The 17,931-nt window shown below is 34.5% G+C and overlaps 1 protein-coding gene and 1 long non-coding RNA gene across 4 annotated transcripts in view; one reads left to right on the top strand and one right to left on the bottom strand.

Moving 5' to 3' along the window:
* MICU1 (mitochondrial calcium uptake 1) overlaps positions 1-17,931 on the bottom strand; it is a 215,715-nt gene that overhangs the window by 119,358 nt on the left and 78,426 nt on the right. The window contains exon 6 of one of the 2 annotated variants that reach the window (XM_082406888.1): positions 135-197. The exons of the other annotated variant lie outside the window; for it this stretch is intronic. Coding sequence (XP_082263014.1) covers positions 135-197 — 63 coding nt within the window. The remainder of the gene's footprint in view (positions 1-134; positions 198-17,931) is intronic. 2 annotated transcript variants of the gene reach the window in all.
* The window catches only part of LOC309635531, a 47,457-nt gene that overhangs the window by 24,947 nt on the left and 4,579 nt on the right, over positions 1-17,931 (top strand). The window contains exon 2 of one of the 2 annotated variants that reach the window (XR_014248876.1): positions 3,819-7,750. This is a non-coding gene — a long non-coding RNA (uncharacterized lncRNA). Of the gene's footprint in view, positions 1-3,818; positions 8,247-17,931 lie in introns of those variants that run through there. The other variant, XR_014248877.1, reaches the window with a different exon arrangement.

Consider the following 17,931-nt stretch of genomic DNA (forward strand, 5'->3'; position numbering starts at 1 on the left):
CCAAAACTTAGCTTTTACTCTAAGTATGTATTTATTTTCTTTAATCTATAAAGCTCACAAAGAGAGTTAATTCTCAGGTTCAGTAATGGTCTATGTGGGAAGCAGTCTCTTCCTGGGTGTTTAAGGAAACTTACCCTGTTTTCTGATTTGCTACCAAACCATAAACTTAGTGGTGACATTGAAGATACTTTCAAAAACTGAAAAGGATCCACCAAAGAGTTAGACTTGAAACACATTTCCATAAGTTCTGGACCAACCAAAGAAATTTCAGGAATTATTCTGGGTACCAAAAAAAGAAATACGAGGTTTTAAAAACCCAAACCAACAAAGCACAAAGTAATAACATCATGCAAGCACAAAATAAGAAGCAGCACTGCAAGCATAACCTTGGGAGGAGTATCATGAAAATTAAACCAACAAGCACCACCACACCACCATCCAGGTACACAACTATCCAATAGGTTACCTCTGTCTAGTGAAGATCCCATCATACACCACAAAGGAAAGAAAACTGGTTAAGCAATTGAAGACACAAGTACCAAATGAATCATCATGATCTTCTTAGTAAACCCACTCAAAATAGCCTCTACTGGATATTTGCTTGTAATAGGAAACAGTAACCATGGACAGGCAAAAATCCATAGTTGAACGCCTGCAAAGTGGTAAGAGGTTTTGATGGCAGTTTCTACTTAGGAAAGTGCTTCTGACTCATTTGTGATGGGCAGAAAGCCTGGTCCAGCCTGACAGCATTTAGAGATTACTTCTTTGAGTCAAAACCAAAAATGAGCCCACGGTCCAATATGTTCAATTAAGGTTAGATCTCATATCACACTTGATCGTCTACCAATAGATTAAACACAAATTTCAGACAAAAGAAGGCTACTGGATGAAAAGAGCAGCAAAGCTGTTCACTGGTAAGTTAGTATTTTAATTTCTCAAAAGAAAAAAAATGTACATTTTTAACATTATCCAAGATACTGCAAAAGTAAAGCATGTGAATAAGAAAAAATACACAAAATGAGAACAGGCTGTCAAAAGCATACCATTACTAGCCAGAATAAATTTGTATAGAAGCTGAGTAACCCATATTAATTATGTAATAATCTTATGGAGAGATTGCTATAAGCAAATAAAATAAATAATATATTGGGATCCAGAAGTCGAGAAACAGACAAAAGTCTAAGGACAAACTGAAATGAGGCAGATAAGCCAAAAAAGCGTATCTAACATTATTTTTCTAAGAACCATCTGGACTATGCTGCTGCTCAGAAGATAAAAAGAAAAATCCAAGTTTCTCCACAACTTTTTATTTTGATATACTTTCAAACTCATAAAAGTGGAAAGATCCGTATAGGGAACTCTCATATGCTTTTTACTCAGAATCACCAACAGTTTATGTTATCACCCTATTTGCTTTTCATTTTATATAGATACATATTTTCTTTTACACCATATTGAAAGTTGGAGACATATGCCCCTTTACACTTAAATACTTCAGTATATATTTCCTATGAACAAAGACATTCTCTTACATACTACAGTATACATTTCATAAAACCAGGATATTTAATACTGATAGTACTATTATCTAATCCACAGTCTATTATCAAATTTAGTGAACTGTCCCAATAATTTCCTTTACAGCTATCTTCCCCCCAGTCCAGGATGTAGTCCACAATCATAAATGGCATTTAGTTGTCATGTCTTTTTAATCTCCATTAATCTAAAACAGCTTTCTTTGCCCATCTTTATTTTTTCCTTTGGAGGTTTATGCCCAAATTTATTTTTTCCTTTGGAGGTTTATTATTATTTTTGATTGTGGTAAAATTCACATGACATAAAATTCACCATTTTAACCATTTAACCATAAAATGTGTGGGCCTTTTAGGTTTGGCTTCTTTCACGTATCATATTTTGTAGGTTTATCCATGTTGTAGCATCAATCAGTACTTCATTCCTTTTTATCGCCAAATAATATTCCATTGTATATATACCACAAATTGTTTATCCATTCATCCACTGAAGGATATTCGGGTTGCTTCCACCTTTTGGCTATTGTGAATAGTTCTACCATGTACATTCATGTACAAGTATTTGTTTGAATATCTGCTTTCAGTTTTTTTGGGTATATACCTGAGAGTGGAACTGCTGAGTCATATCATAACTCTAAGTTTAAGTTTTTGAGGAATGGCCAAACTGTTTCCCACAGCGGCTACACTATTTTGCATTAATACCAGCAATGTAAAAGGGTTCCAGTTTCTCCACATCCTCAATTTTCTTTTTCTTTCTTTTTTTTTAAAAATTATATCCATCCTAGTGAGTGTGAAATGGTATGTTATTGAGGTTTGATTTACATTTCCCTAGGGCCTAATGATGTTGAGCATCTTCTCATGTGTCTGTTGGCCATCTGTATTATCTTCTTTGGAGAAATCTCTATTCAAATCGTTTGCCCATTTTTGAGTTGGGTTATTTGTCTTTCTGTTGTTGAGTTGTAAGTTTCTTTATATCAATATATTCTATACACTAAACATATCAGATATAGGGTTTGCAAATATGTTCTCTCATTCTGTTCATTGCCTTTTCACTCTCCTGATAATGTCCTTTGGTGTACAGAAATTTTAAATATTGATGAAGTTCTATTTGTCTATTTTTTTCTCTTATTGCTTGTGCTTTTGATGTCGTATCTAAGACTCCATCACCAAATCCAAGATCATGAAGATTCACCCTGTTTCTCTAAAAGTTTTGTAGTTTCAGCTTTTATATTTAGGTCATTGATCTATTTTGAGTTAATTTTTGTATTAATGTGAGGTAGGGGTCCAACTTCACTATTTTGCATGTGATATCCAGTTGACCCCATACCATTTGTTGAAAAGATTATTCTTTTACCACTGAATGGTCTTGGCACCCTTGATGAAGATAAATTGACCATATATATGTGGGTTTATTTCTGGACTCTCAATTTCATTCCATTGATCCTTGTGTCTATTCTTATGCCAGTACCACACTGCTTACGTTTTTATAATTTTTAAAAACTGTGGTAAAATGTACATAATATAAAATTTACCACAGAACCATTTTAAAGCGTAAAATTTGGTGGTATTAAGTACAATCACAATGTTATGTAACCATCACCACTACCTAGTTCCAGAACGTTTTCATAACCCCATTTGGAAGGAAACCCCTTATCCATTAAGCAGTCACATCCCACTGCCCCCTCCCTCTAGCCCCTGGAAATCACTAATTTGCTTTCCGTCTTTATGGATTCATATTTTTTGGATATTTCATATAAATGGAACCATACCTAGTTATTTTCTTAGTGGCCACTCTGCAGATTACAATTAACATCTTAAATTTACAGCAACCTAGTTTGAATAAATACCAACTAAGCTTCAATAGTATTAAAAAACTCTGTTCTTGTACACTTCCATTTCCCTTTATGTTATTTTTGCAAATTACATTTTTATACAGTGTGCCCATTAACATAGATTGATAATTACTGTTTCATGCATTTGTCTTTCAGATTACAGAGGGATAGATAAGAGTTATAAACCACAAATAAAATAATACTGGCTTTTATATTTACCTATGTTGTTACTGGTACTGGTGTTATTTCTTAATATAGCTTCAAGTTACTATCTAGTGTTCTTTCTTTTCAGCCTTAAGTACTCCTTTTAGCATTTTTTGTAGGGTAGATCTACTAGCAACAAACTCCTCTGCTTTTGTTTATCTGGGAATGGCTTAATATCTATCTCCTTCACTTCTGAAGGATAATTTTGCAGGTATAGAATTCTTGGTTGACAATTTTATTTTTCTTTCAGCACTTTAAATATGTCATCCCACTGCCTTCTGGCCTTCATGGTATCTGATGAGAAACTGGTTGTTAATCCTATTGTGTACAGTTTGTGTGTGGTAAGTTGCTTCTCTCTTCCTGTTTTCAAGATTCACCGTCTTTAGCTTTTGACAGTTTGATTATAATGTATCTCAGTGTGGGTCTCTTTGAGTTTATCCTATTGGAGTTATTTAGCTTCCTGGATGGGTAGATTCATATATTTCATTAAATTTGTAAAGTTTTGAGCCATTATCTCTTCAAATATTCTTTCTGTCCCCTTTTCTCTCTCCTTGCCTTCTGAGATTCCTATTGTACATATGTGGTACACTTGGTAGTGTCACATAGGTCTCATAAGCTCTGTTCATCTCCTTTTTTTTTGTTTCTCAGACTGGAAAATATTAATTGACCTATCTTCAAGTTCACTAATCATTTTTCCTGTGTATTCAAATCTGCTGTTGAACCCCTTCACTAAAATTTTCCTTTCAGCTATAGGAAATTTTCAGTTCCAGAATTTCTATTTGATACCTTTTTAAAATTTCTATCTATTTTTTGCTATTAGTTCATACATCATTCTCCTTGTTTCCTTTAAGTTCATTGCCTGTAGTTTCTTTTAGCTCTTTGAGTATATTTAGGACAGTTGATTTAAAGTCTGTCTGTAATAAGTTGCAATATCTGAGCTTTCTCAAGGATAGTTCCTATTCCTTTTTTTTCCTGGGCCATACTTTGTTTCTTTACAAGCATAATGTTTTTGAAAACCGGACATTTTGTATATTACAATGTGGTAATTCTGGAAACAGGATTCGCCCACCTTCTCAGGGTTTGTTGTTGCTGCTTGCATGGGTTGTAGTCATTTCTTTAATGATTTTTGTAAATTCTTTTGTAAATACTTGGTCCAGCATGGTCACTCAAGTCTCTGTTTCATACCTTAGTAGTCAGCTAGTGATCTGACAGAGATTTCCTTAAGCTCCTGGATCCAAAGGGTGGGGGAAAAAAAAAACCTCTCAAGATCCTTGCAGACTGGCTCTGTGTTGGGCATTCTTTCAATGCTTAGTCACTATTTATAATTCTGCCCTTGCCTTCATTTCTTGCTTGCTTGGAAGCTAAACATCAGCCAGAAGTGAAAGGTTAGGGTCTGTTGGGGTTTCCTCTAAGTACTCATTTGGCCCTGGGTGTGCACATGGCCTTTCAGATTCACCAGTATATGGTAGAGCATTTCAAAGTCCTTGTTCTCTCACCCATCTCCTGCGGCAGCCTCTCCTTTCCCAGCTGTTTTGGTTTGTCTGCTGCTTGTCTTCAGCTGCTGTGGCTAGTATATTTACCTTTATGCTTTTAACAAATGCCACCTGGGAGGTCACCCCAGCCCTAAGAAAGCTCCAAGGTAGGCGAAACAAACACAAACCCCCAAGCTGATTCCTCATTGGCCAGACAGGTCAAGGCCCACATTCACATTCTCTGAAAACAAGGTCTGCCCTGCCCCTTCTGGCACCAGGGAGCTATACCGTGAACGCACAATCTTTATGGCTGCCACTGTGCTGGGGGGTGAGGGGTGGTCATCAGGTAAGTTAAAACACCACAACATTCTCTTACCAAATTTCAACAGCTTCTTTCTTCTTTAAGCATTCCCCTAGTTGCTTAAAGTCTGATTAGTTAGATTCCACAGATCTGAAAAAGCTGATCGACAGTTTTCACTAGCTTAATTATTGTCTTAGTGGAGGTGTGTAGTTTTGGCGTTACCTACTCTGCCAATTTTGGTCTCTTTATACTTTTTGACCTTGAACAATTTGAAAAGTACAGGTGAATTATGTTGTAAAATATCCCTCAATTTGAATTAGGCTGCTGTTTCCTCATGATTACATTCATATCTATTTGTCTATTATAAACTATGAATTCATAATGATATCTCTAATTCCATTCTAATACCACAGAGCACAATTTAGTCTTGCCCTTTACACATGTGTTACTACTCCCTTCTCCAACAGAGAGAAATCTGGTTTCCATTATCCGCAATATATTTACTCATTTGCTCAAGCTTAGAATACAAGGAAGATAGTTTCACAATTGCTAATTATCTCTGCAAAAAACGAATGTATCATCTAGAGTTCAATATTTGTTACAGTTTTAAGTAAAATCCACTTATGGGGAAATGCACAAATCCAATATACGGTTCAATGAGTTTTAGAAATACATATCTGAGTAACCCAGATATATATTTGGGTTATAGAACATTTCCACCATCCCTGATGTTTCCTTTATGCCTCTCCACAGTTAATTCCCACCATATTTTTGTGCTACAGATTAGTTTTGCTTATTCTAGAACTTCCTATAAATGGTATCACCAGTATATACTCTTTGGTGTCCAGCTTCTATGGTTCAGCATAATGTTGGGGAGATTCATCCACACTCTATTTATCAGTAACTCATTCATTTTTATTGCAGAGTAGTATAATACTCACCAATAAAATTTAAAATATTAAAAATAAATAATTTATGTAATTTATTTTGCATATAATTATATTGTGCATATAATAATGCACACAAGTAATATCACAATTTATTCATTCCTTTAATGATTAAACAGGCACTTTTCAGTTTTTGACTATTCTGACTTTCCTCAAAGTTGTACTTCTTTTACTTGCACCATCAATGTACGACAGTTCTAGTTGCTCCACATCATTGTCAACATTTATGTGGCCAGTTTCTTTAATTTAGCCATTTTAGTGGTATCTCATTGTGGTTTTTTTGAGCATTTCCCTGATGACCAAGTGTTTTAAGCACTTAGCTTATTGACAATATATCTTTCTCTGGGAAGTATCTGTTCAAGTTTTTTGCCCATTTTCAATTGGGTTGTTTGTCTTTTTATTACTGATCATTATATGTTCTGGATATGAGACTCTTTTCAATGTGGTAGCCAGACTCCAAAATAACCCCAGTGTTTCTTGCCTCCTGGTATTCATGTCCTTGTGTAGATCTAGTCTCTTCCCACATTGAATCAGGGTTGGTCTGTATAACTAACAGAATACAGCAAAAGTGATAATGTGTGACTTCTGAGGCTAAGGCATAAAAGGCCCCTTGCTCTGCTGGAGGCAAGCCAGGTCTCATTTGAACAGAACACTCGAGCAGGCTTGTGGAGAGCCTACAGAGAGAGGATCTGAGGCCTCCCAACCACAGTCAGTACTATCTTATCAGCCATTTGAGTGAGCCACATTAGAAATAAATCTTCTATCCTTGGTCAAGCTAGACGGCGAAGGCCCTAGCCAACAGCTGACAGAAGCCATTTCTAAGCCATTTGTTGAAAACACCTTCCCTTCCCCCATTTAATTATTTTGGCACCTTTGTTAAAAATCAATTTACCACGTAAGTGTGCATCCACTCTTCTATAATAGCTTCTGACTTGAGTAGCCTATTTTCTTTTGAAGGTCTTTTGATTACTAGCAAAGTATATGATTGTTTTCCAAAATATAAATAATGTAGCTTGAAAGACTGTGCATGAGATGCATCTGGGGTCATAGTTTAGGCCTAGCCACCTCTACCATTAAAGCAATTATAAAGTCTGCAGAGATAACAAAGACGTCACTGAACAGACCTTAAATTGTATATTGATTGAGAATTACTACCAGAACATACCTCCATAGGGGCTATTTTATACTGACACTTTCCAATGCTAATTCAGTTAGTGTGATTGTCTCCAGGAGGAAAACCCCTACTCTACTGCATTAAATAGGATATGTCCATGTTTGCAATCCTAGTCCTCTAAAGGAGAAAATATTTCTGCTTGCAGGGCTATCTATGAGACCTCTGCTGTACTGAATACAGTTACAGGGACCAGGAGAGGCCAAAAGAAGTTCAAATTGCTCTACATAAGAAAAAGTTGAAGAAGACATCTGGGAGAAAAAATATAGAAGGAAAAGGGACCCTCGAAAGGTGAGCGAAAAAGAGGAAGGAGACGTGACCAGAGAGTAATAGAAAGTATCAAAGTTGGGAAAACAGAGAAAAGAAAGCATGTGAGCACATATGTGCACACATGTGTTTGAGAGAAAGGACAGAGAGTACATGTTTTGCAGTAGCTCTTTAAAAACAAGAAAGGGGGGCTTCCCTGGTGGCGCAGTGGTTGAGAATCTGCCTGCCAATGCAGGGGACACGGGTTCGAGCCCTGGTCTGGGAAGATCCCACATGCCGCGGAGCGACTAAGCCCGTGAGCCACAATTGGTGAGCTTGCACGTCTGGAGCCTGTGCTCCGCAGCGGGAGAGGCCACGATAGTGAGAGGCCCGCGCACCGCGATGAAGAGTGGTCCCCACTTGCCGCAACTAGAGAAAGCCCTCACACAGAAACGAAGACCCAACACAGCCATAAATAAATAAATAAATAAATAAATAAATAAATAAAAATTAAAAAAAAAAAAAAAAAAAAAACAAGAAAGGGACTTCCCTGGTGGTGCAGTGGTTGAGAGTCCACCTGCCAATGCAGGGGACACAGGTTCGATCCCTGGTCCAGGAGGATCCCACATGCTGTGGAGCAGCTAGGCCTGTGCGCCACAGCTACTGAAGCCCCCGTGCCTGGGGCCCATTGCTCCACAACAAGAGAAGCCACTGCAATAAGAAGGCCCCACTCGCCACAACTAGAGAGGGCCCATGCGCAGCGGCGAAGTTCAGTTGGGTCTTCGCAGTTGGCGAAGACCCAACACAGCCAAAAATAAATAAATTAATAAATAAATAAATTTTAAAAATAAATAAATAAAATAAAAACCAGAAAGAAAGATGTTTAAAGAGGACTTTTAAATTAGCTATGCTTTGTAATGTGCCCTGTGCAATACAGTCTTCTAATTCTTTAGTAAAGGTCTACATTGTTCTTCCATGCTTCAGGAGTTGGGGTGGGGGTAGAAGGAGACAGGGAGAGAAGTTACATTATGTTTTCTGAGGCATCCACTTGTCAAAGAGTAGTTCAGGTACATTTAGGATTACACAACTATCTATCAATATTAACTCTAAGAATTTATAAGTGTGTTTTCAAGTATCCAAAACTCCAAAGATAACTGTTATAAAATTCATGACATATATTAATCACAAACACCTAAACTGTCATAAAACCATCATATTTGATCCCTCAAATTATTTAAAGTTAGGAGGAGAATCAAATAAATATGTCAAGATTTGGAAAGAAGTGGGAGTTACCAGAAACCAATTTTTAGACTATTTTGTGTTGCATGACAGTTTGGTAGCTGATATTCTTAAACCAAAGGCCTGATTCTACCATAAATGATATCCTCAAGTCAAACAGCCAAGGCACAAGGAGAAACTGTGAAAATAGATATACTGAAGTTTAATAATGAATAAATTTTTAAAAGCACCGAAGTATGGTGAAAATGGAAAATCAAGATTCAAAGAAGGAGAGTGGAAGGAAGGTTTTTGGTTATTTTTTCTTATTCCTAAAGTCTTATCAGTGTTTAATTTTGCAAATTGAGAATGTCAAGTAAATTGTTCCTTCACTTAATCTTTTAGATAAAGTTTAATCTTTGACTAAATTTTAAGTCATTTTTGTCTTAAGCAAATACAATTTATATACTTCAGGCGTAATATGGAGGCACAGTGCAAGGAAAACATAACCTTCCTTAGCAGATTGGTAGTAATGTTCATTTTCTCTCACTGTCTCAGAGGTGGTTATTTATATTTTTGGTTCCTAATGAACATTTATATTAATATGTATTTTTACTAGTGAAATCTATCACAAGGATTTGTATTTAATTCAATATAAGTAATAAATTCAATATAAATAATAAACATAAGACAAACTAAAAGGAAGAAATCTATATAAAAGTCAAAAGAAATAGAATATATTTCAATTCTATTGTAAGACCATATAATGTGAGATTAAGTAATATATTAACATATCATTCAGTAAAAAAATTTATAGAAACTTATATTAAAGCTCCTGAGGTAAGATTCTAGCAACTACTTCAGTGTATATGCTGAAAATTAAACAGAACTGGGTATTTTAAAAAGAAGCTATAATTGCAGATACCTTACAGAGCATTATACTATTTTATGCATCTTAGAAGCTACATATCAGACACTACTCTAATCACTTGAATCTCTGAAGTTAAGGCTGTGAAAGTGGAATGCAGGTAAACTGATCACAATAGAATTTCTATTCAATTTACTGACAAATGTTACTCCCGTTGTGGAGAACAAGACTATGCAAATTATTTCAAAGCAGTGTGCTCACTGACTTAAAATGAAATTTAACTGTTTTACTGTTCATTTACATGACCTAGTCTTAGATCTTATATATATATGTTTTAAAATTTAAAACACAGCTACAGACTCAACATCACTAAAACATTCAAATTACTGACCTTAAGTACAGGCAAATAAATTAATAATCTCATAAGAATCCTGGTAATGATCTCAACTGTACCATATCCTGAATCTTTTAATTTTTTAGATAAGCAGAAAGACTTAAGAGTAAACTTACAGCAAATCAGCAATTACATGTGTAACTACTACACTTCTCAGTTAGTCTAAAACCTCAATTGTTTTACCAGGATGGCTTTGTGCTGAAGCATTCACACTCTTGTTTCTGACCAATCACAAAAACTTATAAAACATCTGGCTAAAGTTGCAGGTACCATTAGGAGCCCTGGGACTGGGAATTCCAGACATGATTTCAACTTGTTAATACTCACAGTGCTCAAACAGTGAATCCTGTTATAAAAGGATTGAACAAAATAGGGCCAATAACTTTGCCTTTTAGGACTTGACTGGATAAAGCCAAAGAGAAAAATCATATCTAGGAGTTTAACCTCATTATTTATTCTAGTTAAGATCCACTTTTCAAGTTCTATAGTTTGAAGTAAACTTTTTTCTATCGAGTAGAAGTTGATGGACTATGCCAGCAAAATAAATGCTAACACATCATCTAGAACCTTAAAACATCTCTGGTATATAGGAAATCTGATAAAGAACGCAGCTTTACTATTTAAATTAAGATGTCATCCTTTATGAAACTGAAATAATTGGACTGTTTTAATATTAACATTTCTCTATATTGCTGAAATACATTTCGAAGCCTATCTAAATCCCTCAAGAAGTCCTTGTGTTGTATTTCAAAAACAAATTAATGATAATAGTATGCTTCTCCCAAAAGATGCAATTTCAGCATATAATTTCCAAATGATAAATAGTATTTCTACCTAAGGTTGGGGTGAGGGCAGGGAGAACAGGTGTTAGAAAGAAAGAGAAAATTCAGCAATTTCCCCATGCAATTAATGCTCACTCTTCATTATTTAGTTGGTGCACAGATGCCAAAGCCTTGTGTAAGATATCAATCTTAAACAATCACACTATTCTCAATCAAACAGAAAATGTTGCACAGTTAAAATATGTGTTATTCTTCTTCCCCCATCCCATACCTGAACTTGCAGAAGATAGAATTTGGGGATATGTCAGATAAAAATTAAACCGAGATGTTTCTAATTTACAGTACTTTATGATTTCTACTTCTAACTCAGAGGTTCCAAACTTTGTAAAGGTATTATTGCATTTGAGGCAACAAACACAAATTACTGTGCAACAAACTGTGGAAGGTGAATGCTTAAGATCCTGGAAACTTCACTCTGCCAGAAAGCCATTCTCTTTTCAGTCCCAATTCTAACCACTTCAGCTCTGAGAACAACTCCAAACACCTAGAATGCAAATGTTTTCCTATTTCATTAACTAGATGGCTAAAGAGAATATGGATACAAATGAAGATGCTTAAGAAAAACAGTGGCAGAAGATTTGATTAAAGCAATGATAAAAATTCAAAAGTCTACTGGAACAGCATTAACTTCAAAGAAATGATATAACTTTATTGAAATGATTTATTTCAGTCTTCAGTATCTGATGAGGTGTTCTCAAAACCCTAGATGGGGAAAATCATCAACTCTATTAGTTTCTACCACATTATGCCTGCAAACTTGCTTCAAGGAAGCTCTGGGTGGGAGAATCTATATTTTGTCATTACTGATTATCTGCTACCCAAATCTAAGAATTTAATTTTGAATGTTGGCCACTCAAGTCAATCAGTGCTGAGAAGAACTGTCCTGAGCTCAGCAGCAGTCTTGGTTTCAGTCACATGGGTTAGAAAAGGCTTCCCTATCACTTCATGGAAAAACAACCTCACATACAAATTTTGAAAAATAAGTCAATATAGTATTTCACCTTCTCCCATTTGGAAAAAATTATTCCAAGAAAAAATGCACCATAAGAACGAAAAAGAAGAGTTTCACTCTGAGGATCACTGTTCACACCCTTGATTTACACTGTTCTAGTAACTATCATCTCCCAGGAAATCCTTTAGATGAAGAATTTTTCAATCATTTTGAAATCAAACATTTTTAGGTATTCCTTGAATACCACCAACCATTAAAGACATATCAAGAATTTAAAAATTATAGTTTGCATGTTCTATGCCAGGCACTGTGTTAAACACTTGCATTATCTCTTTAAGTTCTCACTGCAATTCTATGAGATAGATGATACTACTGTCTGCACTTAACAGATGAGAAAATTGAGGGTTAGAGAAGTTAAATAAGAAGCCCAAGGTGACAGTGCTATAAAGTGGCAGGACAGGTCATGGTCTGACTCCAGAACCCATGCATGAACTATTATATGTTGTACTGTATCAAATGCACAGAAATACATCAGGTGTCTATACTGTTTGCAATTTCTAAAATTTAATGCAGATTGAATATTTTTGGAGCAAAACATAGTTTATTATTGTAAAATATTAATCTTGAGGCTTAGCTTGTATTAGCTCATTTATCTTGAAGTTGAAGATGAAAATCTAGTTAATGATGTAGGTGCACATCGTATTTTTATGCCCTGATTTGTTCAAATGTATATTTTAATCATTTTCAAAATGAGTATCTATAAAAGAATGTTATGATTCTCTATAATCTTCTTAATTAATAGATGTTACATTGATCTATAATTGGAGAAGCTTTTTATTTATATATAGAACTTTTAAAAAATGCACCATGGCAAAGCCAAATATGCAAACCAAGAACTATCCTCACACTTTCTCTGCAACCAAAGGTCATCAATACATATCAGTTGAGAACCCATTTTTACCAGAACAGAAGAAATAAAATGTTTTGAGTGGTTTTCATAGAAATCTATTTGTGCAACTTTGAAACATGATAGGGTGTTTGTGCTAAAATAATTTTAAAACGGAAGTTAGTTTGGAACGAAGTCCTCTCATATCAAAGTGAATTTCAAATCTTGTTTCATGATGGAAAAGCTAAACATAAAGGTGTTGGAAATGTAATGGTCAGTCATGTTTACGCTTTCAAATCAACAACGATAAATCAAATGGGTTCACAGATGACCCCAAATTCAAACACAACAGAATCTAAAATAAAAACATATTTAAAGACATCTTAATAGAAGTCTTAATATTTGGGACAACCAAGTAAACTATATCCTCCTTGGGAGCACTTAATGATTATATTATTGTTTCTTTGTTCAAGATGAAAAATCAAGCACATGGGTTAAATCAACAGACTTTAGTAGTGGTGGAACTCAGAGACTGGAAAGAGACATTATGGATACTCCTCACAGCAATATAGTAAGTACTGACACCATTCATAAGCTGCATCTGAAGAACAGCACTCATACTATGCTACCAGAAAAACAAAATGATCCCAGCCTTTCCACAGGCAATAGGAACTTAGCATGCAAAGGACAAATCCCTGTAAGGAAGCAAGCAAGAAAGTCCTCTTGTATAAAGTAACTGCTCATTGACCTTTGGAAGCTTAAACAATTTATACTAGTGTCACCAAAATGAGTGATATTTATAGAACCCAATATAAACAATTCCTCCACTACCTATTCTAAGAAAGAGTTTATTATTTTTAATATAAAATATAAATATATTTTGTATATAATATACAAAGCTTATTAATAAGATATTCTTAAGAATACAATAAAACTTGATTCTGAATCCTTGATCAACAAAGGATACTACCTTCAATAGTCAAAGTTTAAAGAAGACTGATGCTCTTTGTCAACTACAGAGGTTGACTACTCAATGCTGCAGGATCTGGAGACTTCCAAGTCCTTACCAATTCCTACCTCTTTTCTCTTCTCCTCATTGTCTAGTAAGGGCACCTAAGTGAGGCAAGTCATTTTAAACCTCTAAGCCTTAAACCACACAATTATCAAAGGAGAGGAAGAATTTTTAGCTGCCTCCTACAAACTGTCCTGCCATAAACAGAGAACTGGAAGTGGCTGTCCTCAATCACAGGTGTTAACACCTCATTTGATTTACACTCCTTAGCACTCTGCATGATGGTTGTGCCACAGCTATTCTAAAACAAAATCTCCAGGATTAGAAACATTGATAATGGGATTATCAATAAATTATTTTGATACAGTAATTTAAATATTTGTTGGTTTGTTTCAGAATGCAATTAAAGGCAAAGGTGGTAAAATAGTCTACTGCACCAATAACAGGATGATTGGTTTGGGGGTTTGGTAAGGAGACTACTAAAAATATATATCATTTTAAGAACAAGGAAGCACAGGAAAAATGTTGTATAAAGATAAACAGCACCTTGTGATCTTCATTAATTAAATAATTATTTTAAACCAAAGGAGGTTCTAATTAAGCTTAGTTTATATTTTTATTAAGAAATGCAAGAGTAATGTTTTTAATGAATATATTTTGAATACATTTTAATAGTTTATAAACTATAATTAAGAAGTCTAAGCCTTCAAAGATCAATTTGAAAAGTACTTCTTAGGCGTGTCCTTGAAATTCTCCTTTGTCAGCCTACAATCTATTCTTTTTTATGATTTTCTCCATGTATTTGCTGCTTTTCCATTTAAAGTTGTTGATTAGCTCAAAAAAGCAAAATAATGAAGTCTTTCTAAATGTTCCATCTGTTTCCCCTTAAGTCATTTTATTGAGCAAAGTACAACTAAGCAACTGCTTATCTGTATTTATTATTTAAGAAATTTCAAAAGAAAAAAAAAAAAACTACTGATTTTTCACTTGAAGTTACTGTTGTCTCACCATCCCTGCTACAGTTCAACTAGGAACACGGCATCCCTACTACTAAGACTATTTAAATGACCCAAGTAACTGAGTATCCATTATACAATGATTAAAACAGTTTCTTGACCTTTGGTGTGACACATAATGTTAAAACTTCCTTTTAAATTATGCTAGGTACTATATTCTCAAGGACTTGTGCAGTGTTTGAATTGTCATATTAAAGATTTGTTAATTTAAAGTGACAGGAACTGAATCACTCTGAAGGGAGCAGGGAAAGGACATGAACATGCACTGAACCTTTGTCCCTGAAGCGTTACTATGGGTTTTGAAACATTAATTAATTTAAGGCACATGCTGCTGAGTCAGTACCTGCCAGGAATCCTGATCAGAAGACGAGAAAAAGAAAAATAAATAACATTGTTTGATTATATGAACAAAAACTCCCAAATCAAATATATTTATATCACAAACTATTATAACATATAAAGGACCAAATGTGATTTGGAATAAAATCACTGAAAACCCGAAACAGGAAATGAGGAATACATAAAAATATTTTATATATTATCTGCTAGGTACAGTAAGACAAAACAAAACAAAAACCCAAATAACTCAATAACCTCGCCGAAATAAAACATACAATTACAGAAAAACTTCACATTACTATAAAAAGAAAATGCATGAATAATTACCTATTTCTTAAAGAAAAGGGAAAGCAAACACTTAACTTTTTTCCATGGGTAGTGAAACCATTTAATTAAGGTTTCCTTTAAGGGTATCTCACTATCATTTCATGATATACTATTTTTTAACTTCATGGCAAATTCATTGCTTTCGCACCTATATTTAACATATAGGCAACCAAACTCAGATGAGTTCAGAGGATTAATAACTACCCTAAGGAAGAGTTCAGAATGACTACTTAGAAACAGGTCTCTTGCAAAATTATGTTGCACTAAATAAAGTACTATTCATGTTAGTAACAAAAAGCCAGCCATCATGAAGGCTGGCACTGATGAAGCAGTTTAAGTTAGCTAATTCAGCTGGGTACCACTCCAAAGTACCTTCATATATCAAATGGTTTAAAAAAATTTTTTTCAACAAATAAACTTCACTGGCTGTGAAATAAAATTTGACCTGAACTTATCATACTTCTCAAACCAACCTTAGCAGCATGATAAAAGTTCTTGACTGAAAAATATATGCTATCAACAATTTACAAGCCTAAGGCTAGGACTGATGTGACAGAGGCCCAAAGGATTTTACAGTACTGTGGTGAGATGAATCACTGTGAACACAGAACAGCTCAGATATGAGAAATCAAACCAGAGGTCTCTCTCCAGTTCATAGACTAGCCATTTAATCCCGGCCAATTGCTTGTTACAGAGATAACACAAGGAGATTTTTATAGCTGATTTAACTGGGAAGGAAAGAACACCGGAGAGAGCAATTATGAAGAGCACATGCTTTTCTATAGCATTTCATACAAACCGAGATAGAAGATAACATACATGATAGCAGCTAACTCCTTTCATAAATTGAGTAAAGGGCTGAAAGTCATGCAAAATAGCTATAATTTGTAGAGCCAGATACTTTACCTATTGTCCTGAATTTACAGTTACAGAAGATAATTGACACTCAGAGGTTAAGTGGTCTCTTGCCCAAGGTTATCCATCAAGTATGTGGCACAGAGTCCATATCTGAATACAGGATTGTCTATATCCAAAACCACATTCTCTCATCCTGCGCTATTACACACTAACGAGTACAGCAATCCATAATTTTGTATTTTTCATATTCGATTCAGAATACTTACATCTACTAATCGTTTACATGTAGCTTGTCAAATACTTAGATGCTCAAATTGGAAATCCCTTGTAAAATATTTCAGACACCAAAACCAGATTTTCTGAGGACTGCTGTGTATAAAAGAGAACTAAAATTGCTAATTTGTAAGAAGAGAGAAAAATGAGAAAATGGTTTTAAAATAATTTAAAGAACTTTGGATGGGAAAGAAGGAAGACAAAAAAATCTGAGACTAAAAATAAAACAGAAAATTACAACAGGTGTCAAAGGATTTTCTGAAATGTTGAATCTGTACTTGATTTCATTTTGGTAATGTAATTACATTTTAAACTTCTGCTTGTCTAAAGACTAACTATAATGAGTAGCTCTATTCAAATTATTCTACATTTAACACACAACCAATCAATATTTGAAAGAGTAAATAGTTTAGTTTATAACAGAAATACTATTTTCTCTGCTATCTTGACTACAATGACCCAGGATCCAGTTTTTGAAATATAGATGACAGTTTTCACCTTAAGAGTGATGCCTTCGATTAAAAAAAAAAAAGAAAAAACGACAGCATTTTCAAAATGCAAGTGGTGTTCATGGCATATGAGAAAACAATGGAGCAAATAACAGTGAAGTTGAAATTCTAACTTCTAAATTCAGGCATTAAAATTTGTATATCTCTTGTTTTCTTCCTTTAAAATGAAACACTATGTGGTTTCTCAGGTTAATATTGGCTTCTAGCTATACTTCATCAAAGCAGAAAAAATTAACTTCAATACTCTTACCAAAAACAACGTGAAATAGCAAATTCTTTCTCACACAAATAGCATTAAGTTAGTAAAATAAAAGAAATATTTGATGAGAAATTTCTATTTACAAATAGATCATGCAGACAAGTAGCTTAGATATATGAAAGGTGGTATAGCATAGTCCTTAAGATGGTGAACTCTAGAGCCAGACTACCAATTTGGAATCTTGGCTCCACCACTTACTAACTGTATGATCTTAGGTCAAAAAAAAAAAAAAAAAAGTTACTTAACTTTTATGTACTTTAGTATCTTATTTGTAAAATAATGAAAACAGTAAGCTATCTAGAAGAGTGGCTGTGTGGATTAGAGTAATTATGTATAAACACTTAGAACAGTGTTTGGCATATAATAAACACTCAAAAAACTTCAACTATTCTTCTTTGTCGTATTATTATGATTAGTAGCAGTAATAGTTCCCTCAAGAGACAAATAGAGTCAAGCATTTTTCATTTAGATTTTAC

The sequence above is a fragment of the Balaenoptera borealis genome, assembly GCF_965194805.1.
Source record: "Balaenoptera borealis genome assembly, chromosome: 10".
NCBI lineage: Eukaryota > Metazoa > Chordata > Mammalia > Artiodactyla > Balaenopteridae > Balaenoptera > Balaenoptera borealis.